Consider the following 20,092-nt stretch of genomic DNA (forward strand, 5'->3'; position numbering starts at 1 on the left):
TGTATTTTGTATACAAGTACCTCATGAAACATGAGCTGCAAGTCAACAAAAAAAAAAAGTAATTCAACACGCATGAATCCATCCTCTGCCACGAGTGGAGCTGCAAGAAGGAGCGCCCTAAATTTAAGGATTGAAAATGCACCGGTGGAGATGATTGGAGTTGTGACAAACACATGGGTGAAACAGAGAGGATGCTAATGGTGGCCTTGAGATGCGTGCCGGACCAGCCAGAAAGAAGGCCTCCCATGGACAAGGTTGTGAGGATGTTGGAAGGGGAGATGGAGATTCTGCCTCCATTGGTCCCTTTCAAGCACCTGCCTACATCTTTTGAACCGTCCACAGATTAGTGGAGGGCCCGTTTTCATCATTAAGTGGAGCAGCTGACCGAGGACTAAGATTTTACCCTTCACAACAACAACAACAACATCATGCTAGATTTTACTCTGTACCCCTTTGAAAAACCATACAATAATTACCCACTGCCCACTTCAAGTACATCAGTAATTTGTAGCTGAAACAAATGAAATGCATATTTTAAAATGTATACGAACATATTTGGAGGAGAACTAGAGAGTGTTATTTTAAATTGTGGGGAATGTTGGGGATTGGATCACTCTACCAATGAGAACCCGGAGCAATGTTTGAGATTTTCAGGATAAAGTATTGTTGATAATATTGTTTATGTATATAGCAGCAGGACTATTTATGTATACGGTCAAGCATGTGGACGTATACCGGTCCGCACAGTTCTCCACATAGTTCTCAGGACACGTTGTGCGGCCTCCTGTGCGGGCACACACTTGCCTGCAAGGTTCTCCGGTTGCCTTATACGGCCTCATATGTAGGTGTATTTTAGTCGTATGGCTCCCAAGTTATGTTGTGTAACCTCCTATGCAAATGTAAATCTGTATGATTGTCCGTATGACTCTCTAAACCTTCAAACAAAACTCCAAAACACTTCAAACCTTTTTTAAGGTTAGTATGAGACGTAAAACAACAAAGCAAGCTAACAACAAGCTTTTAGCATGAAAACCCCCTCTAAATCGAGGGAAAAAAACCACATGACTCCTTAGAACCTTTTAAATACTTTTACAATGTATCAACAATAGGATTACAATCTTCACAATTCTGGACACAAGGTAGAGGTTCATAACAAGATGAGCATCATCAACACAAGATGGATTCACAAGAGACAACTTCAAGAAAAGATCTAGATCTCAAAAACAATGAGTATCACAACAAACACCAACAAAGAGATCAAAGAGGGATCAAACCGATAGATTTGTAGGGCAACTTGCAAGGATTCTCTTCCTCAAATCAGCGCTAAATCCGGCTTGACTTCGCCGTCCGATCATCTTGCAACCCAACTTCACCTCCTTCTTCTTGTGCTCTTTTCTTTCTCTCTTCCTTTCTCTTTCTCACCTTCCTTTCATCTCTAACTATAGCTCTGCAGCCTATTTTCTTCACCTAATTGGTTTTCTAGTTTTGCCCTTGTCCATTGTTGATATATATATATATATATATATATCTTAGGTAATGAGCTGAAGCCCGACTTAATTCCCAGCCCTCAATGGGGCTGAACCCAACAGATAGAACACAATGACCGAGATAAAGCTGAGAGGATTTGCAAAGTGGCTTTGTGGTGTGTTAAGTATCAACCAGGTTCAAGACCTTCAATGGACTGCATTGTGAGAATGTTAAAAGGAGATGAAGAGATCACCACACCAAAGAATCCATTCCAATATATTATATGATGCCATTTTATGGGAGTTCATATCAGTGGAGTGAAAGCAAAGGAGATTCAACTAGTGGTCAAGCACATGAACAACAACAAATGAAAGTGAAAGGGAATAGTTTGGTTCATCACAATCAGCAGTAAAACAATAAATTTAGAAGTTCTTCTTCATTTTGTTCAAATTTGATATATACTAGATATGTTCCGTTGTAGAAATACAGGAAACACAAATAATTAATATCTTAGTAACAATCAGCAGCTGCCACACATTTGACTATCAAAAACTTGAATAAATCTCTGATCAAAATATTTGATGCTCAAGGACGACCTTGTATTTGGCCAGGATTTTTCTCACACTTATTAGAAATGAAAAGTATAACACCACAAATTCCCAATGTTTTATATGCTCAGAAAGCTTCTTTCTTTTTGCATTCCCTTGTCAGAACTTCTCAAATATTCACATAGATATAGGCTCAAACAGGTCAACTATCTCTATTCTAAACTAGTTAAACAATAAATTCAAATTAATCAATCAAACAAACAAACAACATCAAAACCAAATAAATTCAAATAAAAATGAGCACCAAATACAACTAAAGCTCCTCAAAATCCTATTTTTTTCAGAGGCGATCATATAAATAAAAAAATCAATCTCGGAAACCCTAATAACAAACGACATTGAATCAAACCAACAAGACAAAATGGAATCGTGCTGTACCTTGCGCTTGAAGTTGTAGTGGTGTCATTATCACCAGTAATGCAGCTCCCGCTCCGCCTCGTCCGCCAAATCCTTGTTGACATTGCCATCTCCTCAGCTCTCTCTCTCTCTCTCTCTCTCTCTAGATCGAGAGAAGGATGAGAGAAAGACGAGGGATAGAGGGGTTGGTGTCGGGTGGGGAACCGGATTTGGGTAAAGTTAAACACGTTTCGTAAGAGATCCAATAACCAAGCGAATTCAGTTAGGTGAATAATAGATCCGTTTTAGAAGGAGCGAATATTGGATGACCAAGTTAAAGAATGAGATTTTTTCAAGATTGCTAAGAAAGTTGTATATTTGATTTATAATTGAAAAGTTTTAACTTCGTAATTTTTTTTTTTTTTTTTAATGCAGTTATGATTCATCCACTTTATTAAAAAAAATTAACTTAATCAATAGTTTTAAAATACTAATTTTAAATATTATTAAAATTAATCACATACTTTCATTTTGGTTATTTGCAACCTAGACGACGAAATAGAACAAGTGAAAGCACACGATATTTATTATCGAATGCAACATTAACTTCTTATGTACTTCTTCCACCATAGAGGAGAATTCTCATGTTCAAGTTTTTTGAACTCTTGACAGTTGCCCCTAATTAGAAAAAACCCAAAGCAACCATACATGGATGTCATTGCAAGTAGCTACGATTTTTTCTCCTGGTGTTTCAGTCCCTATTATCATCAATCATGAAGAGATAATTGGATAACTAATCACTGCTTGTGGTCACACCCAGTTTTATTACCTAGTATACTTTGTTTTATATTTTGTATTTTGTACTGATTTTATTTTAATAAAGTTATGCTTTATTCACTTTGATACTATAATTAAAGAAAATTAGTTTAAGGGTATCCCACATGGAACCTTTACCACAATCAGTGTATGAGACGTTCCAACTTCTGGAATAGCATTCTTCACACCCTTCCAGCATATAGGCATAATCTTTGCTCCATCGTCCATAATGGGGCTATGACTCTCTTCTTGTTGGACAATTGGGTGGAGGGATGCGCTCCGAGAGATAAATGACCTCTTTTTTTCCATTTAGTTCAAAACAAGGAAGAGTCCATCAGGGAAATTGCAACTAGACTTACAATAAATCCCACGACGGATTTTACTATTTTTTCCCTGGTGGCTAATTTTTTCAATTTACATGCTTAACTCGACAATGATGAGAGGAGATGGAAACTATCGTTGAATGGACAGTTTTCTGTCAAAACTTTTTACAATTTCCTAAATGATGGGGGCATCCAGTGTCGCATAACCCCAATTATCCTGAAAGGTGGATGTCATAAAAAGATAAGCCTCTTTAACTGGCTTGCTTGGGAAAACAAGATCCTAACTCTAGACAACTTAGCTTTGCGTCGATGTAACCTGTTACATTCAACGACCTGTGTTATGTGTCATGCTAATGTTGAGACTAGTGATCGCCTTCTCCTCCACTGCCCTATGACTTCTTACATCTGGAGCCACTTTGGCAATCTTTTCAAAGGTCTAGATTCCCCTCGGAGTCTCAAAGATCTTTGGGGCCTTTGGAGAAGGAATGTTGCTAAACACCTTTTATTTTTCTGGGATTTTCTTGTGAAGGCCATCACTTGGAACATTTGGCTTGAGCTAAATGCTCGCATTTTCACTTCAACTTGTATGTTAACTGTCTCTATTATTCAAAAGATTGATCGTTTGGTTCTTATGTGGTTGTCTGCAGAGCCTGTGGCCAAAAAGGCCAAATTAGATGAGCCGATGTCCAAGATCAATCGGAACCTAGAGTTCCTCACTGCCAACAATGAGGAGCATTTGGTCCCGATGGTAGGTCCTCCACCCCTGGCGAGTGATAGTGTTGTCCTCTGTGTTGTGGGCTTTTAAAGGAGTGCCTCTCCTTTAGGTCCTTTTTCTTTTTTTGGTGGTCTCTCCTCTGTTTTCCTTTCCCACTTCTGGTGGGTGTTGTTTTGTGGTTGTTTGATCTGCCCCTTGGGGCTTATACTCCTGTTATGTTCATTTTCTGTCTCTTTTGAATGAATGTGGTTTATCCAAAAAAAAAAAAAAAAAACTTTGATGCTTAAATTTCCTTCTGTTTTGAAAAAACAAAATTTAACTTCATAGTTCATCCCATAAAAAAAAATTTCTTCCCATTAAAATTTTATAATTGCACAAGTATTTGAAAATAATGAAATTAACTCATATGGTATAAATTAAATTTATAAAATAGATGGAATTTTCAGTTCACTTAGGTAGATTAGTGACCTTCGCTATTTCCAAAATTTTAATTGGATAGTTTTTTGAGAGACGAGGAACCTTTTTGAGTTTTTATGGAAATAAATAAAAGCAGCCAAAGGTTTTTATTTTAAATAATAAATAACAAATAAATTTGGATGGGTTATAAAAAAGTACACCAAAAAAATAATAATAAATAAATAAATAAATAATCTGTGAAGTTTAAAATTCAGAACAAAGTCAGACAATACGTTGAGTTGCTTGTATTAAAAGTTATGTGTTGAGAATCTTGAGATATGTAAGCTTTGCTTGCCTTTTTTAGGTAAATGTGGATAAACCACATATTTATTGAAAAACTAAAGGACAACAATACAGAAGGAAGCAAGATGCTAGAGCCCTTCACCGAAGTGAGAAAAAGGCAAAATATTACAAAAATAGAGGAGCAACAAAGAACAATCATCGAAAAATAAACACCTGACCGACGAAAGGCGCCGTCCCTGGAGTCGTAGGTCCGTCCAGGTTAGAAAAGAAGGAGGATTACTCCTGTGCAATGCCAGACGCCGAGTTACCGACCTGGTGGAAAACTCTTTCGTTAAGGAAGTTGAGTGAGCGCTTGATTTTTTGTGAAGCATCGGTGTTGGATTGCAGGTGACTGTCTGAATCTGTAGATAACCATGAGAGAAGCATGTTAGCAGATCTAAAGATGACAATGTAAGACGGTAAAGCTTTTAGCTGAAATATGCGGGAATTTCTTTCTAGCCAAATGTTCCACAAAATAGTTCAGGAGATGAGATCCCCGATGTGTCTGGAAGGGGAATCAAGAGATTGTAACCAAGATGTCCAAAGGTTTTGCATTGAATGAGGCGTGGTAAAAGGATTAAAAATGTGTGCAAAAAATTCCCATAAATGACTAGAGTAGGGGCACTCAAGAAAAAGATGATTTAAATTCTCTGAGGCTTGATGACATAGGACATAGGTATCAGTGGAATTTTGGAAATTGCAACCTCTCTTGAAGAGGTTATTTAAAGTGAGAATTTTATCCTCCCCAGCAAGCCAGCAGAAAATACCAACCACCTATTTTAATGTAATACCAACCACCTTAGCCTTCAAATGCAGTCTTAACTCTAGAACTTTTTATAATGTCCCTCATTTAACTCTCCCCCCACATAAAAGCACAACAAATGAAAATTATAACCAACTAATTATTTAATGTCTCCTGTTGCTTTGAAATTTTGGCTTGGATTAAATAATATCTGTTTGATTTGTAATAATAGTGATAGAAGAAGAACAAGAAGAAGTATTGTCCATATTTTTTAATAAAAAACACATTCAAAGGACATGAAAAAGAAAACCTATATTTTAATTGTTTAGTGTTACAATCCCAAAAGTCAGCAAACTGAAAATTGACAGACTATGCTAATCTGGTGAAGGCTCGAGGAGGCTACCCGGAAGAATAGAAAAGTATTGTATATATTTATTTGACATCAAAATGGCCCTACTAAACACTTGTCAACTTTATCTTTTTTGTCCTCGAATGACTTCCCATCAATCATTAATTGTTATGTTCGCTGAAAAAAAGAGATTCAGTTGTTGATGCAGAGAAGAACAAGAAGAGGAAGAAATAGTAACAGAACGGTGAGTCTAAGTCTCTGTATATCCTGTTATTTCAATTCTTTAGCCATGATTCTTATCATATGTTTCAGAAATTCATGAATTACAATAAAAGAAAAAAAAGGAGTAATTAAAACATTTGGAAATGATTGGCACTGCAGAAACTGCATCTCAATCATTAGAAATATTTAGCAGCATGTTATCATCAAATACCTGCAGTATAATTCACTACTGAGATAATATGAGGCCAGTTCTATCATTGATTCAGTTTGATCCTACTTATAGATTGTGTTTGCATTCACAAAGTACCAAAACAAAATCTTCATATCAATCTTCTTTTAGCAGGCTATTGAAAACGTCAAATACATCAACAACAAACAGTACTCCTTCAAGCTCTGATACGAGCAGCATGTCATCAGCAACTTCCATCGGTACTATGCGAAAATGAATTGTATATCTCTAAATATGTGCTTTGAATTCTACTCATTTCTGCATATTTTCTACAGTATCAAGCGTAGTTGGTAGTATTGTGACAATTGTTGTAGTTATTGCAATTATCAAATGCATTCGGAAGAACAGAATGCAAGCAAGGAACACATCCATGCAGACAACTAGTGTATCTGTTGTGAAAGATGAAACAAACATCAACATGGTTACAATCGAGCGGTTTCTAGCAGATATAGTAAAAGAGAGGCCTGTTAGATTTACTACTCAGAATATTATAGATTTTACTCAAAACTTTGAACAGAAATTGGGTTCAGGAGGTTTTGGAATAGTCTACAAAGGACAGTTACCCAATGGTGTGCAGATAGCGGTTAAAGTACTTCACAAAACTCAAGATAAAAGAGCTGAAGAGCAGTTCATGGCAGAGATAGGAACCATAGGAAGAACATACCACATCAACCTTGTTCAGCTCTACGGATTCTGCTTCGATGACACATTGAAAGCTCTTATTTATGAGTACATGGAGAAGGGATCGCTGGACAGTTACTTGTTCGATGAGAATCAGAAGCTCAAATGGGAAAAACTTCATGAGATTGCCATTGGAACAGCCAAGGGGATCAGATACCTGCATGAGGAGTGTCAGAAAAAGATTGTGCATTATGATATAAAGCCTGGAAACGTTCTTCTCGATACAAATTTCTCTCCAAAAGTGGCTGATTTCGGATTGGCAAGGCTTTGTGATAGAGATAATTCCCACATTAGCTTGACAGGAGGCAGGGGAACTCCTGGTTATGCAGCACCAGAGCTCTGGATGCCATACCCTGTGACTCACAAGTGTGATGTTTACAGCTACGGAATGCTCCTGTTTGAGATACTGGGAAGGAGACGGAATCTCATTCTCAGTCAGGCAGAGAGCCAAGAATGGTTTCCGAGATGGATATGGCACAAGTTTGAAGGAGGAGAACTAGACGGTGTTATGACAAACTGTCGGATTGAACACAGTAACAGAGATAAAGCAGAGAGGATGTGCAAGGTGGCATTGTGGTGTGTTCAGTATCAACCAGATACAAGACCTTCAATGAACAGCGTTGTGAGGATGTTGGAAGGAGAGGAAGAGATCATTGCACCAACTAATCCATTCCAATATATGATGTCATTTGATGGGAGTTCATCTCAGTGGAGTGAAAGCAGAGGATATTCAACTAGCACAACAACAGCAACAAATGAAAGTGAAGCGAATAGTTTGATTCACCAAAATCAGCAGTAAAACTGTAAATTCAGGAAATTCTTGTTCATTTTGTTCAAATTCCATAAATTCTATCAACTCCATATCTCTTTCCAAACAGTGTTGTATAGTCCTCTGAGCATCAGTCTCAACTATCAAGAGATGTTTCATTGAGGAATTTTAGGCACCACAAATTGTAAATATCTGAAGCAATACATCAAGGATGTGAACAAGTCTGCGGTCGCCACACAACCAATTTGCAAGGAGGACCTCATCTTTGGCCATGGCTTTACTCGCATTTGGGAAATGGTAAGTATAACGTCGTAAATTCTCAAAGACTAACGTGCTCAGGGAGCTACTCAGTGAAGATGTTGGAAGGGGAGATGGTGAACGATTTGTGGAGATAGAGTACCTTTCATGAAGATTTTCATAGGTTGATAAAAAATGTCACTGAAATCATGAAACTCCAAATGTATTAGAATGATGTCCTCACTACTCATACATTTCATAAAAAATTGGAGAAAATCACTGAGTAAATGTGAAATAAATCCTCTTTTTTAATGCCCAATGTTAACACTTCTCATTCAGTGATGTCCCAACCTCAGACAATCAAAACGTGTTGAGTCGTTGTAAAGAAGGTATTAATTGTACTGTGTGTCTGCACAAGAAAATTCCAAATGTGAAGAAGAGAAATTTCCACATCTCAAGAACCTTTTGACAGGAGTTTCCTAACAGAATTAAAAAGAGAGTATGATGATCAGGATGCTATTATATATCCTCTAACAAGGTTTCTTTGTGGTCTGTGTCTCCTTCTTTTCGTGATCTTTCACTTCCATTCTACAACTTCTGAAACTGCTATGCATAAAAATGTCATCTGCAAACAGCTTAGAGGACTTTATATGGCTGATCGGTGAGATCCTTATCCAAACCAATCAAGTTCATCTTCCATTCTTTCACACATAGTTCCTACTTGACTTCAATTCTCACATTCATCCATTTGTTGTGTATGTTTGTAGTAATCTCATTCCTGGTTGCAGTTTGGAAAGCTGTAGGCGTGTATTTTGTATACAATCACCTCATGAAATGTGAGTTGCCTCAAATCAACATAAACAGTAATTCAACACCCATGAATCCATCATCTGCCATGGATGGTGTTAGATTTATATTTTTGGTACTAGTGGGCCCTATATGGGCTTTATATGAGCTTAGGGGTTTTATACTAAGAAGTCTCAAGACTTAGTGGTTCAACCCCTATATTTATATATAAATCCATTACGCTTCTATCACACAACCGATGTGGTACTATATTTCCAACAAGTGGAGATGCAAGAAGGACCACCCTAAATTCATGGAGTGAAAATGCAACAATTGAGAGGGTTCTTAATAGGATTGCAGAGGAGAAGCCGATCAGATTCACACTCCAACAGCTCGGTGGCTTCACTCACAACTACACAACTCGCTTGGGTTCTGGTGGGTTCGGGACGGTCTACAAGGGACAACTTCCAAATGGAGTCCTAGTAGCAATGAAGGCGCTGAACACCGGAGACAAGAAACTAATGGAGAAGCAGTTCAAGGCAGAGATTGGCACCATTGGAAGGACATTTCATGCAAACCTTGTTAGACTCTATGGCTTCTGCTATGATTCAATTTTCAGAGCCTTGGTCCATGAGTACATGGACAAGGGATCTCTAGACACATATCTGTTTGACAAGAGCCACACCATTGCATGGGAGAAATTGCATGAGATTGCAATAGGTACAGAAAAAGCACTCTCTTATTTGCACCATGAATGTGAGCAAAGGATCATACACTATGACATCAAACCGGCAAACATCCTCCTATACCACAACTTCACCGCTAAAGTGGCTGACTTTGTATTGGCGAAGCTTTGCAACAGAAAGAACACTCATGTGAGCATGTCTGGACGGCGTGGGATGCCGGTGTACACAACACTGGAGATCTTGTTCATGGGACAAGTGACATATAAATGTGATATCTATAGCTTAGGGATACTCCTGTTTGAGATAGCAGGGAGGAGGAGTATCTATGATGAGAGCTTGGAGGAAGATGAGCATTAATTTTCAAAGTGGGTGTGGGAGAAGTACAAGAACGGAGAAATGGAAAAAGTGATGGAGACAATTAGACTTGATGACGAACACAAGGGTGAAACAGAGAGGATGCTAATGGTGGCCTTGAGGTGAGTCCAGGACCAGAAAGAAAGAAGCCTCCCATGGACAAGGTTGTGAGGATGTTGGAAGGGGAGATGGAGATTCTGCCTCCATTGATCTCTTTCCAGCACCTGCCTTCATCTTTTGCACCATCCACGGATTCGTGGAGGCGTTTTCATCATCTAGTGGAGCAGTTGATCAAGGACAAAGATTTTACCCTTTACAACAACAACAAGATGCTAACATATAGGCGGGGAGTTGTTTGTGCCTTGTCCGGTCTCGCTCTCTGTGTGCATCCTCGTCCTTGCGTGCTCCTATTCCTTCCTCTCTGCATAACCCTCAGCTTTAGGAGAAATTGAAGAGCTCTTCCTCCTCCTTTGTTAAGTTGGATGGTGATTCCCTTTCTCGTGCTCACCAAAAGTTCCAAAATGCTTTATTTGGGAAGTTTTTCGGCAAATCTCCGCCATTCGATCAAGTGAAGAAGGCTCTGATGGGCATTTGAGCTGCCTACGGTGATGTTCAAATCTCGGATCTCCATGGGTTCTTGCTAATCGGGTGTGCTTCTCATGAGACTATACAGTGCCTTCTCACTGACGGTCCTTGGTCCCTCAATGGTTTAACCCTTCAGTTGACTCCATGGCAACCTTTCTTTGAGCCGGCCTTCACTAAACTCACTTCTGATGTGATTTGGGTTCAACTCCATAACTTGTCGGTTGAGCTTTGGGATGGTGAGTCGCTTGACACTATTATTGCTCACCTGGGTAATCTTGTGAAGGTTGATGATCTTACTATCTCTTTCGAGATCCAAGTACGCTAGAGTTTGTGTTGAAATAGATCTCTCCAAGCCCCTTTGCCGTAGCTTTTGGGTCGCAGACGACTCACATCAAGTGTTTGTTGTAGTTCTCTATGAAAGACTCCCTATGTTTTGCTATTCCTGCGGTGTCATCGGACATGGATCCAAATCTTGTCTCACTTAACAATAGCCGGGAACGGTCGAGCTTCTCCACTATTTCGAGACTCTCGAGGGCCGGCGGTTAGCTCAATCCGGACCGAGGTTGTTGTTAATGAAGGTATGGAGATGGATTCGGTTCCTGATAATCCTCAAGATCTGCAAAATGCTCATGTTCCTTCTGATGATTCTGAGTTTGGTTCTTGGATGATCTTTTCTCGCTGGCACAGTCGTGCCCGGAGCCGTGGAACGGGGTCTCGCCTCTGTCTGGCTTCTGTTGGCCCTGCAGCCGAGGAGAATACAGTTCCTGCTCTACCCCATAACATCCCATCCCAAGGCACGTGGGTAGGCGTGAAAAGTCATGGGCTTGGTGGGACTTCTGTTTCTCGAGCCTCCCGTTTCTATTACTACAATACAGATGGCGTCCTGATGGAGGATTCCCCCGTCCCGATGCCCTTGACCGTTGAAATGCATGTCTCCCTGCCTCCTAGAAACTTTAACTTTGTAGAATCTTCTGACAAACGAGCCTCTTTTTCAAATTCGGAACAGGTTCCAAGTCCTTCAGCTGTTTCCAAATCTCTCATGGTCCCAGGCGCTGATAGTGCTCCCACATCCCCAGGCCCTTCAGTTCCTGTCATGCGTGCTGGGTCGCCACCATCTGTCATTCGATCTTCTATCTTGTCCCCCTCTATTCCTTCTTTTTCTTCTCCTGTGAGTCCTCATTCTATGGCAGTAGACCGTGTTCTCTCTGCCATGAATGGGGATCACTCGGACGGGAGCGATACAGGAGATGGAGATGATTCGGAAGACTCAGCTGAGGACATGTCGGATGATGATGATGAACCTGATGACTCCATGACTCTTGTACAGTACCAAGAGGAGTCTCAACGGGAAAACCTTATTCTAAAAGGCTCGCATGTAGCTGGTTCTTCTCTGAAGAAGGGAAGACTTGAATGTGGGGAGCCTAGCTCTTAATGCTTGCCTCCTAGGCCATTATCTTTTTCCTCCCTGTTCTTATGGAAGTCTTTTTTCCAACAGTTCTTTGTCTTTTTATCTTATCTTATTTAATGATGAACTCTAAGATTATTTGCTGGAATTGTAGGGGGATCTCCTCCAGAATCACCTATGTCCGTATTCTCAGTCTGATTCGGTTTCACCGTCCTGCAATTATTTGCCTAGTTGAAACCCGCGCCAATGCCGCCAGAACCGATCGTTTTTGTGCTAGGTTCGTCAGGAATTGGGAGTGGGCTGCTCTTCTGGTGGATGGGTTCTCGGGAGGTATTATCGTCCTTTGGGCTAACCACCTCGGACAGGTTTCCCCTGTAGCTATTTCTCCAGGGCTCTTCATCTTGTTATTTCCTCTAATCTTAATGCTAGTTGGATTATTTCCGTGATTTACAATTCTAATAGACTTGCTTCTCAGCATGCTCTTTGGAATGAACTCTCCAAGATCTCTGTTATAAGGCTCCCTTCGCTTATTATTGGTGATCTTAACACTATTGTTGGCCATAATGAGCATCGGGGAGGTTCCTTTCTATATTACTCGCGTAAAGCCTCTGTTTTTTCTGATTTTATTGATGGCAATAATCTTTTTTATCTTAACTTTTCTGGTTATAAGTTTACTTGGTGTAATAATCAAACGGGTCTTTCCAGGGGCTGGGCCTGTTTAGATCGCGGTTTGGTTAATTCAACTTGGTTATCTATCTTCTCCGCTTACTCCTTAATTCATTTGCCGCGTATTTCTTCTAATCATGCTCCTCTTCTTCTCTTTGTGTCCTTATTTCCTCCTCGCCGGAGAAGTATGTTTAGATTTAATAATTATTGGCTTGAGTACTTGGGTTGTCTTGAGGCTGTCAAGGAGGCCTGGTCATGTTCTCCTAATTTAAACCCCATGCATTCCTTTACCCATTTATTATCTCGTGCTCGTTCTAATCTTTCTAAATGGAAATCTTGTGTTCTCACTCCTCTTGATGTTGCCCTCAGGGAGTCTGAAGCTGCTATTCGATCTCTGGAAGAGGATGATTCCTCTGACATTGTGGATACTTCTAGACTCCTGGAGAATTATAACAGGTTTGCTCTTCTTCAACGTCTTAATTCTATGAGATGGGCTCTGCGTGCTCACTTATTATGGCTTAAGGATGGTGATCAAAACACTGCTTATTTCCATAACATTGTCCGCATCCAGTCTTATCATAACTATATCTCTCAAGTTTGTGATTTGAATGGTAACAATGTTTCGGACCAGCATGATATTCATTCCTTATTTGTCAATTTTTATGCTAACCTTTGGTCTGATAATTCTAACAGTAATTATCCCTATTTCTTTATGTAATGTTTGCTTCAAAATTGTGACTAAGATCTTAGCTAATCGTCTTAAGATTGTTCTTCCTAAGCTCGTTAGTCGAGAACAAGTTGGTTTTATTCTTGGTCATTGCTCGTTTGACAATATTATTGCCTTGCATGAGATTGTTCATTCGATGAAGCAAGATTTTAATAACCCCCCTAGGATGCTAGCTAAAATTGATATCGAGAAAGCTTATAATATGCTTAGTTGGAGTGCAATTCCTGCCACTCTAACTAAAATGAACTTCCCTAACAAATGGATCTCTTGGATTAATACTTGCTTTAGGTCGAGTTATTTCTCTCTTCTTATCAATGGCTCCCCCTCTGCTTGGATTTCTTCCTCCTGTGGAGTCCGCCAAGGGGATCCTATTTCTTCCTACCTTTTTATCCTAATTTCTTAAAATCTTTCTTCTATTCTTAACTGAACTCTATCTACTGGTTTGATCCCTGGTTTTCACTCTCATCTTGCCTACAATTTTAATCACCTCATATATGTTGATGATTTGGTCATTATCACCAGAGCTTCTAGGTTAGCTGCTAGAAACATCAAGCTTTGTCTTGATATTTATGCCAATTTGACTGGTCAAAATGCTAATATTGCCAAATCTGCTATCTATCTTCCTTCTTGGTTTAATTCTAGAGTGGCTAAAAGCATTAAATCTATTCTTAATTTTGATCTTGCCTCTTTTCCTCTAAATTATCTGGGAATTCTGATTTCTCCTAAAAAAGCTTAATGTTTCTAGTTTCAAGCCCATAGTTGACAGGATCTCCCGTACAGTTTCTAGATGGAAGCACTCTAAACTTTCTCTTGCAGCTAAAACCATGCTCATCAATTCCTCTCTTTTCGCTATTCCTGTCTATTATCTTTCTGTTTTACCTATCCCTGATTCTATTCTCAAGGAGATATCCAAGATTGTTAGGCATTTCTTTTGCCATAAGGGTGGCAATGGAAAGGGCATCCTTGCAGTCTCTTGGAGTCAAATTACTGAACCTAAGTCTCTGAGAGGGGTCTTGCTCTTCGGAATCTTCTCATTGCCAAGCATTCTCTTAAAGCTAAGCATGTATTCACTCTTCTGAACTCCATTGATGTTATTTGGGTTAACATTGTGTAACTTAAATATGGTTGTTTTAATCATTGGATTGATTGTGTGCCTCGTAATTGTTCCTAGTTTTTTAAAGGGCTTTGTCATACTGCTGCAACTATTAAGCCTTTTTGCTGGATCAAAACCGTGAATCCTTTATGTACTTCATTGCTTTATGATCCATGGTGTTTTGAGATTCCTCTTGCTTTCAAACCTACCTTCATTAATATACATCTTATTTTGGAATCTATACCTTGCTCTGATCTTTGCTCTGATAATGATTGGAACTTTCATAGCCTTGTTAATCTGTTTGGGTCTCATGCTTATTATGAGATTAGAGCTAGACTGGGGCATATTGATTTTCTCTGTAAAAATCAGTGGGTTTGGGCCCCTTCTGGTCGATCTCATAAAATTGCTACGAATGTGTACCACTTTCTGAATCTAAACATTCATAATGCCTCCTGCTGGTCTGGGTGGAGGAAAATATGGCATCTCAAGGTTATGCCTCGGGTCAAGCACTTTCTTTGGCTTCTATTCAATGGGAAAATTACTACTGCTAAGTTTCCGTACTCTATTAACTTAGGTCCCAGAAGGATGTGTATTTTTTGCAATCTCACTTATGAGTCCTCTGAGCACTTATTTTCTCAATGTTGTAAAGTCCAGGGCCTCTGGAATCACATCTCTACACTTATTTCCAAACATATTTTTTTTCCTGATGGGCAGGGACGGAACCAGGACTTGATGGTAGAGGGGGCTGAAGCCTAAAGGCAAAACAAAATAATAAAAAATAAAAAAATAATCTAACAAAATAATTATTTTAAATGAAGAATAATGTGCTAATATAACCAAAATTTGAATACATATATTAAAAAAAATATAAATTATAATTTAAAATTTTGTTATTACCGATAGAAAATATATGAGATTTTCAATAATTCAACTAATAAGAATACATCTCAAGTTTGTATTTTTTTTAAAATATGGTAAAATTGATCCTCCTCACTACAAACAACCAAACTATTGTTTATAAAAAAAAAACTTTTGTTGTTTCACTCTAGCATATATATATATATATGTTAGGCCTCATGATCAATTCAAACTTTTTTTAAATTACTAAAATTTGTATATAAGATTTATTTTATTAAAATTTTGAAATAATAGTAATTTTTAAATTAAAAAATAAAATGTGAAAAAAATGCACCAAGTGGGATTTGAACTTGGGTGGATCAAAAGATCCCAAACCTTATGGATAAACCCACTAACCACTCAAGCACACCCACACTCCACACTTTTATATGCCCACATATTGTATTTTATATGAAATTAAGTATAGAAAAATCAAAAACCACCAAATCTTATATTGTTTAAAAAGTATTTTCTCCGACGTCAAGGAGGGCTTCAGCCCCTGCTAGCCCCCCTTGGTTCCGCCCCTGCTGATGGGTTCATTTCTAGCGGCTGGCTTTCTCATTCGCGTCTTCCTTCCAGGTGTAAGGCTCTTATTGCATTGACTGCTTGGTATGTCAGGGAGGCTAGATGTGATGCCTTTTTCAGGGATGTTAAGCCTAACTTCGTTCATATTGCTCACAAGGCTATCTCCCAAGCTAACGTTATGAATTATGTTGGTAACTCTGTGTGCAGGAAGATCTTAATTAAAAATTTCTGTAATCTTGATGGTCCTTTCCTGTTTGCAGCTTTAGTTTGGAACGACTCTACTCAAGTTTGTCATGGTGCTTTCTTCTTAACATATTCTAATTTCAATGTCTTCCTTGCAGGTCGTCTTCTCGACACTGCTGATTCTCAGCTTGCTGCAAACCTTTGTATCCTCAATCTTGCTCTTCAACAAGCCTTTGATTGTTCCTACCAGGTTCAGACTATCTTCATCACTAGTCCCAGCATCGTGGACCTGCTTTCTTCTCTCAATCACGTCTGTTCCTGGAGGCTGCGACATTGGATCATCAGCATCAATCACCTCCTCCTCTCCGTGGGATCTCCTTGTCTTTGCATTGTTCCTCGTGCATGGCTGAATGTTGTTTTTAAATTTGCCAATTCTGGTCGTCATCTTCATCAACTGTCTATTTCACTCTAGCCATGATCTTCCTCACTAGTTGATGAAGATTTTTGCTAATGCAGGCTTCTCTTTTTAGTTTTAGTTTTTATTTTTGTCTTTTTTCTTTTTTTGTGTAATTTACTACTTCTCTTGTCTTGGCTTGTACCTCTTAACATTTTGTAAACCTTTATTTTTATTTTAATAAAATAGCTCTATGAGCTCTTTCCCAAAAAACAAAACAAGAAGATGCTAGATTTTACTCTACCCTTTTGAAAAACCATACAGTAATTACCCACTGCCCACTTCAAGTACATCAGTAATTTGTTGTTGAAACATATGAAATGCATATTCCAAAATGTATATAGAACATGTTTGGAGGATAACTAGAGTGTTATGTTAAACTATGGGATAGTGTTGGGGCTTGGATCACTCTACTAATGAGAACCCCAGAGCAATGCTTGAGATTTTCAGCAAAAATATTGTTCATAAAACTGTTTATGTATGTTGTAGCAGTACTGTTTATGTATACAGTCACATATATGTGTGTATACCGGTCCACACAGTTCTCATGACACATTGAGCGGCCTCTTGTTCCGATGAACACTTGCCCGTGAGGTTCTCTGGTTGCCTTATACGGCCTCGTATGCAGGTGTAGGTATTCTGACTCGTATGACTCCCAAGTTGTGTTGTGTGACCTCCTATGCAGATGTAAATCTATATGCTTGTCCATTTGACTCTCTAAACCTTCAAACAAAACTCCAATCCATTATTGTTGTGTCTGCTTGGCTTATTTGGAAAACAAGGTGCAATCTCATCTTCCAGAACGCGCCTTTGGATTGCATTGCTTTATTTTCACAAGCTGTGGCTCATGTCAGGGAGTACTCTTACAATCAATCTTCTGTTATTGGCAGAAACCTTCTAATTAATAATTTCTCTTCTGCTGATACTCCATTCTTGTTTGTCAATGCAGTCTGGAATCTTGAATCTGTCAAGTCTGGAGTTGGCTTTTCCATCTCCAATTTCAATTCAAGCTTTGTTCTTGCCGGTTGTGGTCCAATGATCGCTGACTCATATATTGAAGTTGAAGCCTGCGCCCTTCTTTTTGCGTTGCAGAGTATTCTGAGTCAGAGAATTTTATGCAAGCAGATTTTCCTAACTAACTACGATCTATTATCTGCCATCAACCAGGATTCCCGGCTTGCTGATTGGCGTCTTGCGACATTGATAGATAATAATCATAATATTCGCTTTCATCTGGAAGAGCTCATGTTTCCCCAGATTCACATCATTCCTCTTCGTTGGTTGAAGTCTGCTGTGGATTTGGCCATCTTTGGTTCCAGCAAGCATGCTATGATCCTGTATCATCAAGGAAGAGACCTTCCACATTGACTTATGAAGCATTTTGTTTAATGCCTTCTTTACTTTTGATGTATGTTTTCCCTCCTTTTCCCAGGTTTTCAGCGTCTTTGTAATCTCTAGTTAGTTGTTAGTCTCTTGGTTTTTGAATAAATAGCTTTCAGAGCTCTTTTTCCCCAAAAACTCCAAAACAGTTCAAACCCTCCTTAAGTGATAGTGTGATATGTAAACCAGCAAAACAAGCTAACAACAAACTTTTAGCATAAAAAACCATGGGACTCCTTAGAGCCTTTTGAATCTTTTCACTATATATCAACAATAGGATTACAATCTTCACCTTTCTACACACAAGGTAGAGGTTCATAACAAGATTAGCATCATTAACACAAGATGGATTCACAAGAGATAACTTCAAGAAAAGATCTAGATCTCACAACAATGAGTATCACAACAAACACCAAATAAGAGATCAAAGAGGGATCAAACCAATAGATTTGTAGGGCAACTTGCAAGGATTCTCTTCTCCAAATTGGCGTTAAATCCGGCTTGACCTTGCCGTCCGTCTTGCAACCCGGCTTCTTCCTCCTCCGGCTTCTTCTTGTGTTCTTTTCTTTCTCTCTTCCTTTCTCTTTCTCACCTTCCTTTCATCTCTAACTATAGCACTGCAGCCTATTTTCTTCACCTAAATGGTTTTCTAGTTTTGCCCTTGTCCATTGTTGATATATATATAAATATATATCTTAGGTAATGAGCTAAAGCCCGACTTTATTCCCAGCCCTCAATGGGGCTGAACCCAACAGATAGAACACAATGACAGAGATAAACTGAGAGGATTTGCTGTAGTGGTGTCATTCTCACTGGTAATGCAGCTTCTGCTCCGCCTCCTCCGCCAAATCATTGGTAACATTGGCATCTCCTCAGCTCTCTCTCTCTCTCTCTCTCTCTCTCTCTCTCTCTCTCTCCGTTTTAGAAGGGGCGAATATTGGATGACCAAGGTAAAGAATGAGACATATTCCAGATTGCTTGAATGTTGTATATTTGATTTGATTTATAATTTAACAATTTTAACTTAATCACTAGTTTTAAAACACCCATCTCCAATATTATTAAAATTAAACACATGCTTATATTTTGGTTATTTGCAACCTAGACGATGACAAATAACAAGTGAAAGGACACGATATTCATCATCAAATACAATATTGATTTTATGTGTATTTCTTCTGCCATATAGGAGAATTCCCACGCTATGGCCAAGTTCTTTAAACTCTTGATAGTTGTCCCTAATCGATAAAAACTAAAATCAACCATATATGAATGACCCTGCACAGATGTCATTGAAGTAACTATGACTTTGCTTTCAGTGTTTTAATCCCTATTACCATCAATCATCCAGGGATGACTAACTTCTCAGTTTTATTACCAAGGTTTTTTTGTTTTGTATTTTATATTTTATATCTATTTTATTTTAACAAAGTATTGATTTATTCATTTTTATACTTAAATTTCATTTTTAATTTAGAAAAAACAAAATTTAATTTCATCCCATAATAAAACCCTTCCCATCAAAATTTTATGACAGACTACTAATTGCACATGTATTTAAACATAATAAAATTAACTGATGTTGTATAAATTAAATTTACAAAATAGACAGAATTTTCAGTTAACTCACATAGTTTTGTGACCTTTGCTATTTTCAAAATTTTAATTGGAGAGTTATTTTAAGGACAAGTGAGTACCCTTTCTGAGTTTTCTGGGAGAAAAAGTAAACGAAGAGTTTTGTTTAAAAAAATTAACAATAAATAAAGTTCGGTGGTTTATAAAAAGTATAATACCCGAATTGGTCCCTCTATTTTTCTCTCTAAATACTCCCGTCTAGGGAATTCCCTTCTAGTCCCTCTACTGAGAAATACTCCCGTCTAGTCCTTTTATTTTTTTAAAATATGCCCACTCAGGGAGAAATGCTTCCAACCAGTCCCTATACTTTTGAAAATGGGACTCATTTTCAAAAGTAGAGGGACTAGTTGAGAATGTTTCTCCCTAAGTGGGAATATTTTCAAAAGTAAAAGGACAAAATAAGAGCATTTCTGAGTAGAGGGACCAAAAGGGAAGAGAGAAAAAAGTAGAAGGACCATTTAGGGTATTATACCTTTATAAAATG

The 20,092-nt window shown here is 38.5% G+C and overlaps 2 protein-coding genes and 1 long non-coding RNA gene across 4 annotated transcripts; 2 read left to right on the plus strand and 1 right to left on the minus strand.

Moving 5' to 3' along the window:
- Positions 1-989: 989 nt before the first annotated feature.
- On the minus strand, positions 990-2,689 carry LOC120279210. The gene is made up of 2 exons (XR_005541838.1): positions 2,454-2,689; positions 990-1,681 (listed from the first exon to the last, which is right to left on the minus strand). It is a non-coding gene; the product is annotated as an uncharacterized LOC120279210 (long non-coding RNA).
- A 3,590-nt stretch (positions 2,690-6,279) lies between these two features.
- On the plus strand, positions 6,280-8,636 carry LOC120279575 (rust resistance kinase Lr10-like). Of its 2 annotated transcripts, XM_039286503.1 has the most exons (3): positions 6,280-6,338; positions 6,660-6,745; positions 6,821-8,634. In XM_039286503.1, exons 2-3 carry the CDS (start codon positions 6,724-6,726, stop codon positions 8,023-8,025), a joined length of 1,227 nt encoding a protein of 408 aa, XP_039142437.1. In that variant the 5' UTR covers positions 6,280-6,338; positions 6,660-6,723; the 3' UTR covers positions 8,026-8,634. The 2 variants fall into 2 exon arrangements, with proteins under 2 accessions (XP_039142437.1, XP_039142436.1); XM_039286502.1 differs by lacking the exon at positions 6,280-6,338 and having other exon boundaries at positions 6,369-6,745; positions 6,821-8,636.
- Positions 8,267-10,061, plus strand: LOC120278580 (rust resistance kinase Lr10-like). Its single transcript, XM_039285327.1, has 2 exons — positions 8,267-8,292; positions 9,302-10,061. The coding sequence occupies exons 1-2, from the start codon at positions 8,267-8,269 to the stop codon at positions 10,059-10,061; spliced, it is 786 nt and encodes a 261-aa protein (XP_039141261.1).
- Positions 10,062-20,092: the final 10,031 nt, after the last annotated feature.

The sequence above is a fragment of the Dioscorea cayenensis genome, chromosome 16 (assembly GCF_009730915.1).
Source record: "Dioscorea cayenensis subsp. rotundata cultivar TDr96_F1 chromosome 16, TDr96_F1_v2_PseudoChromosome.rev07_lg8_w22 25.fasta, whole genome shotgun sequence".
NCBI lineage: Eukaryota > Viridiplantae > Streptophyta > Magnoliopsida > Dioscoreales > Dioscoreaceae > Dioscorea > Dioscorea cayenensis.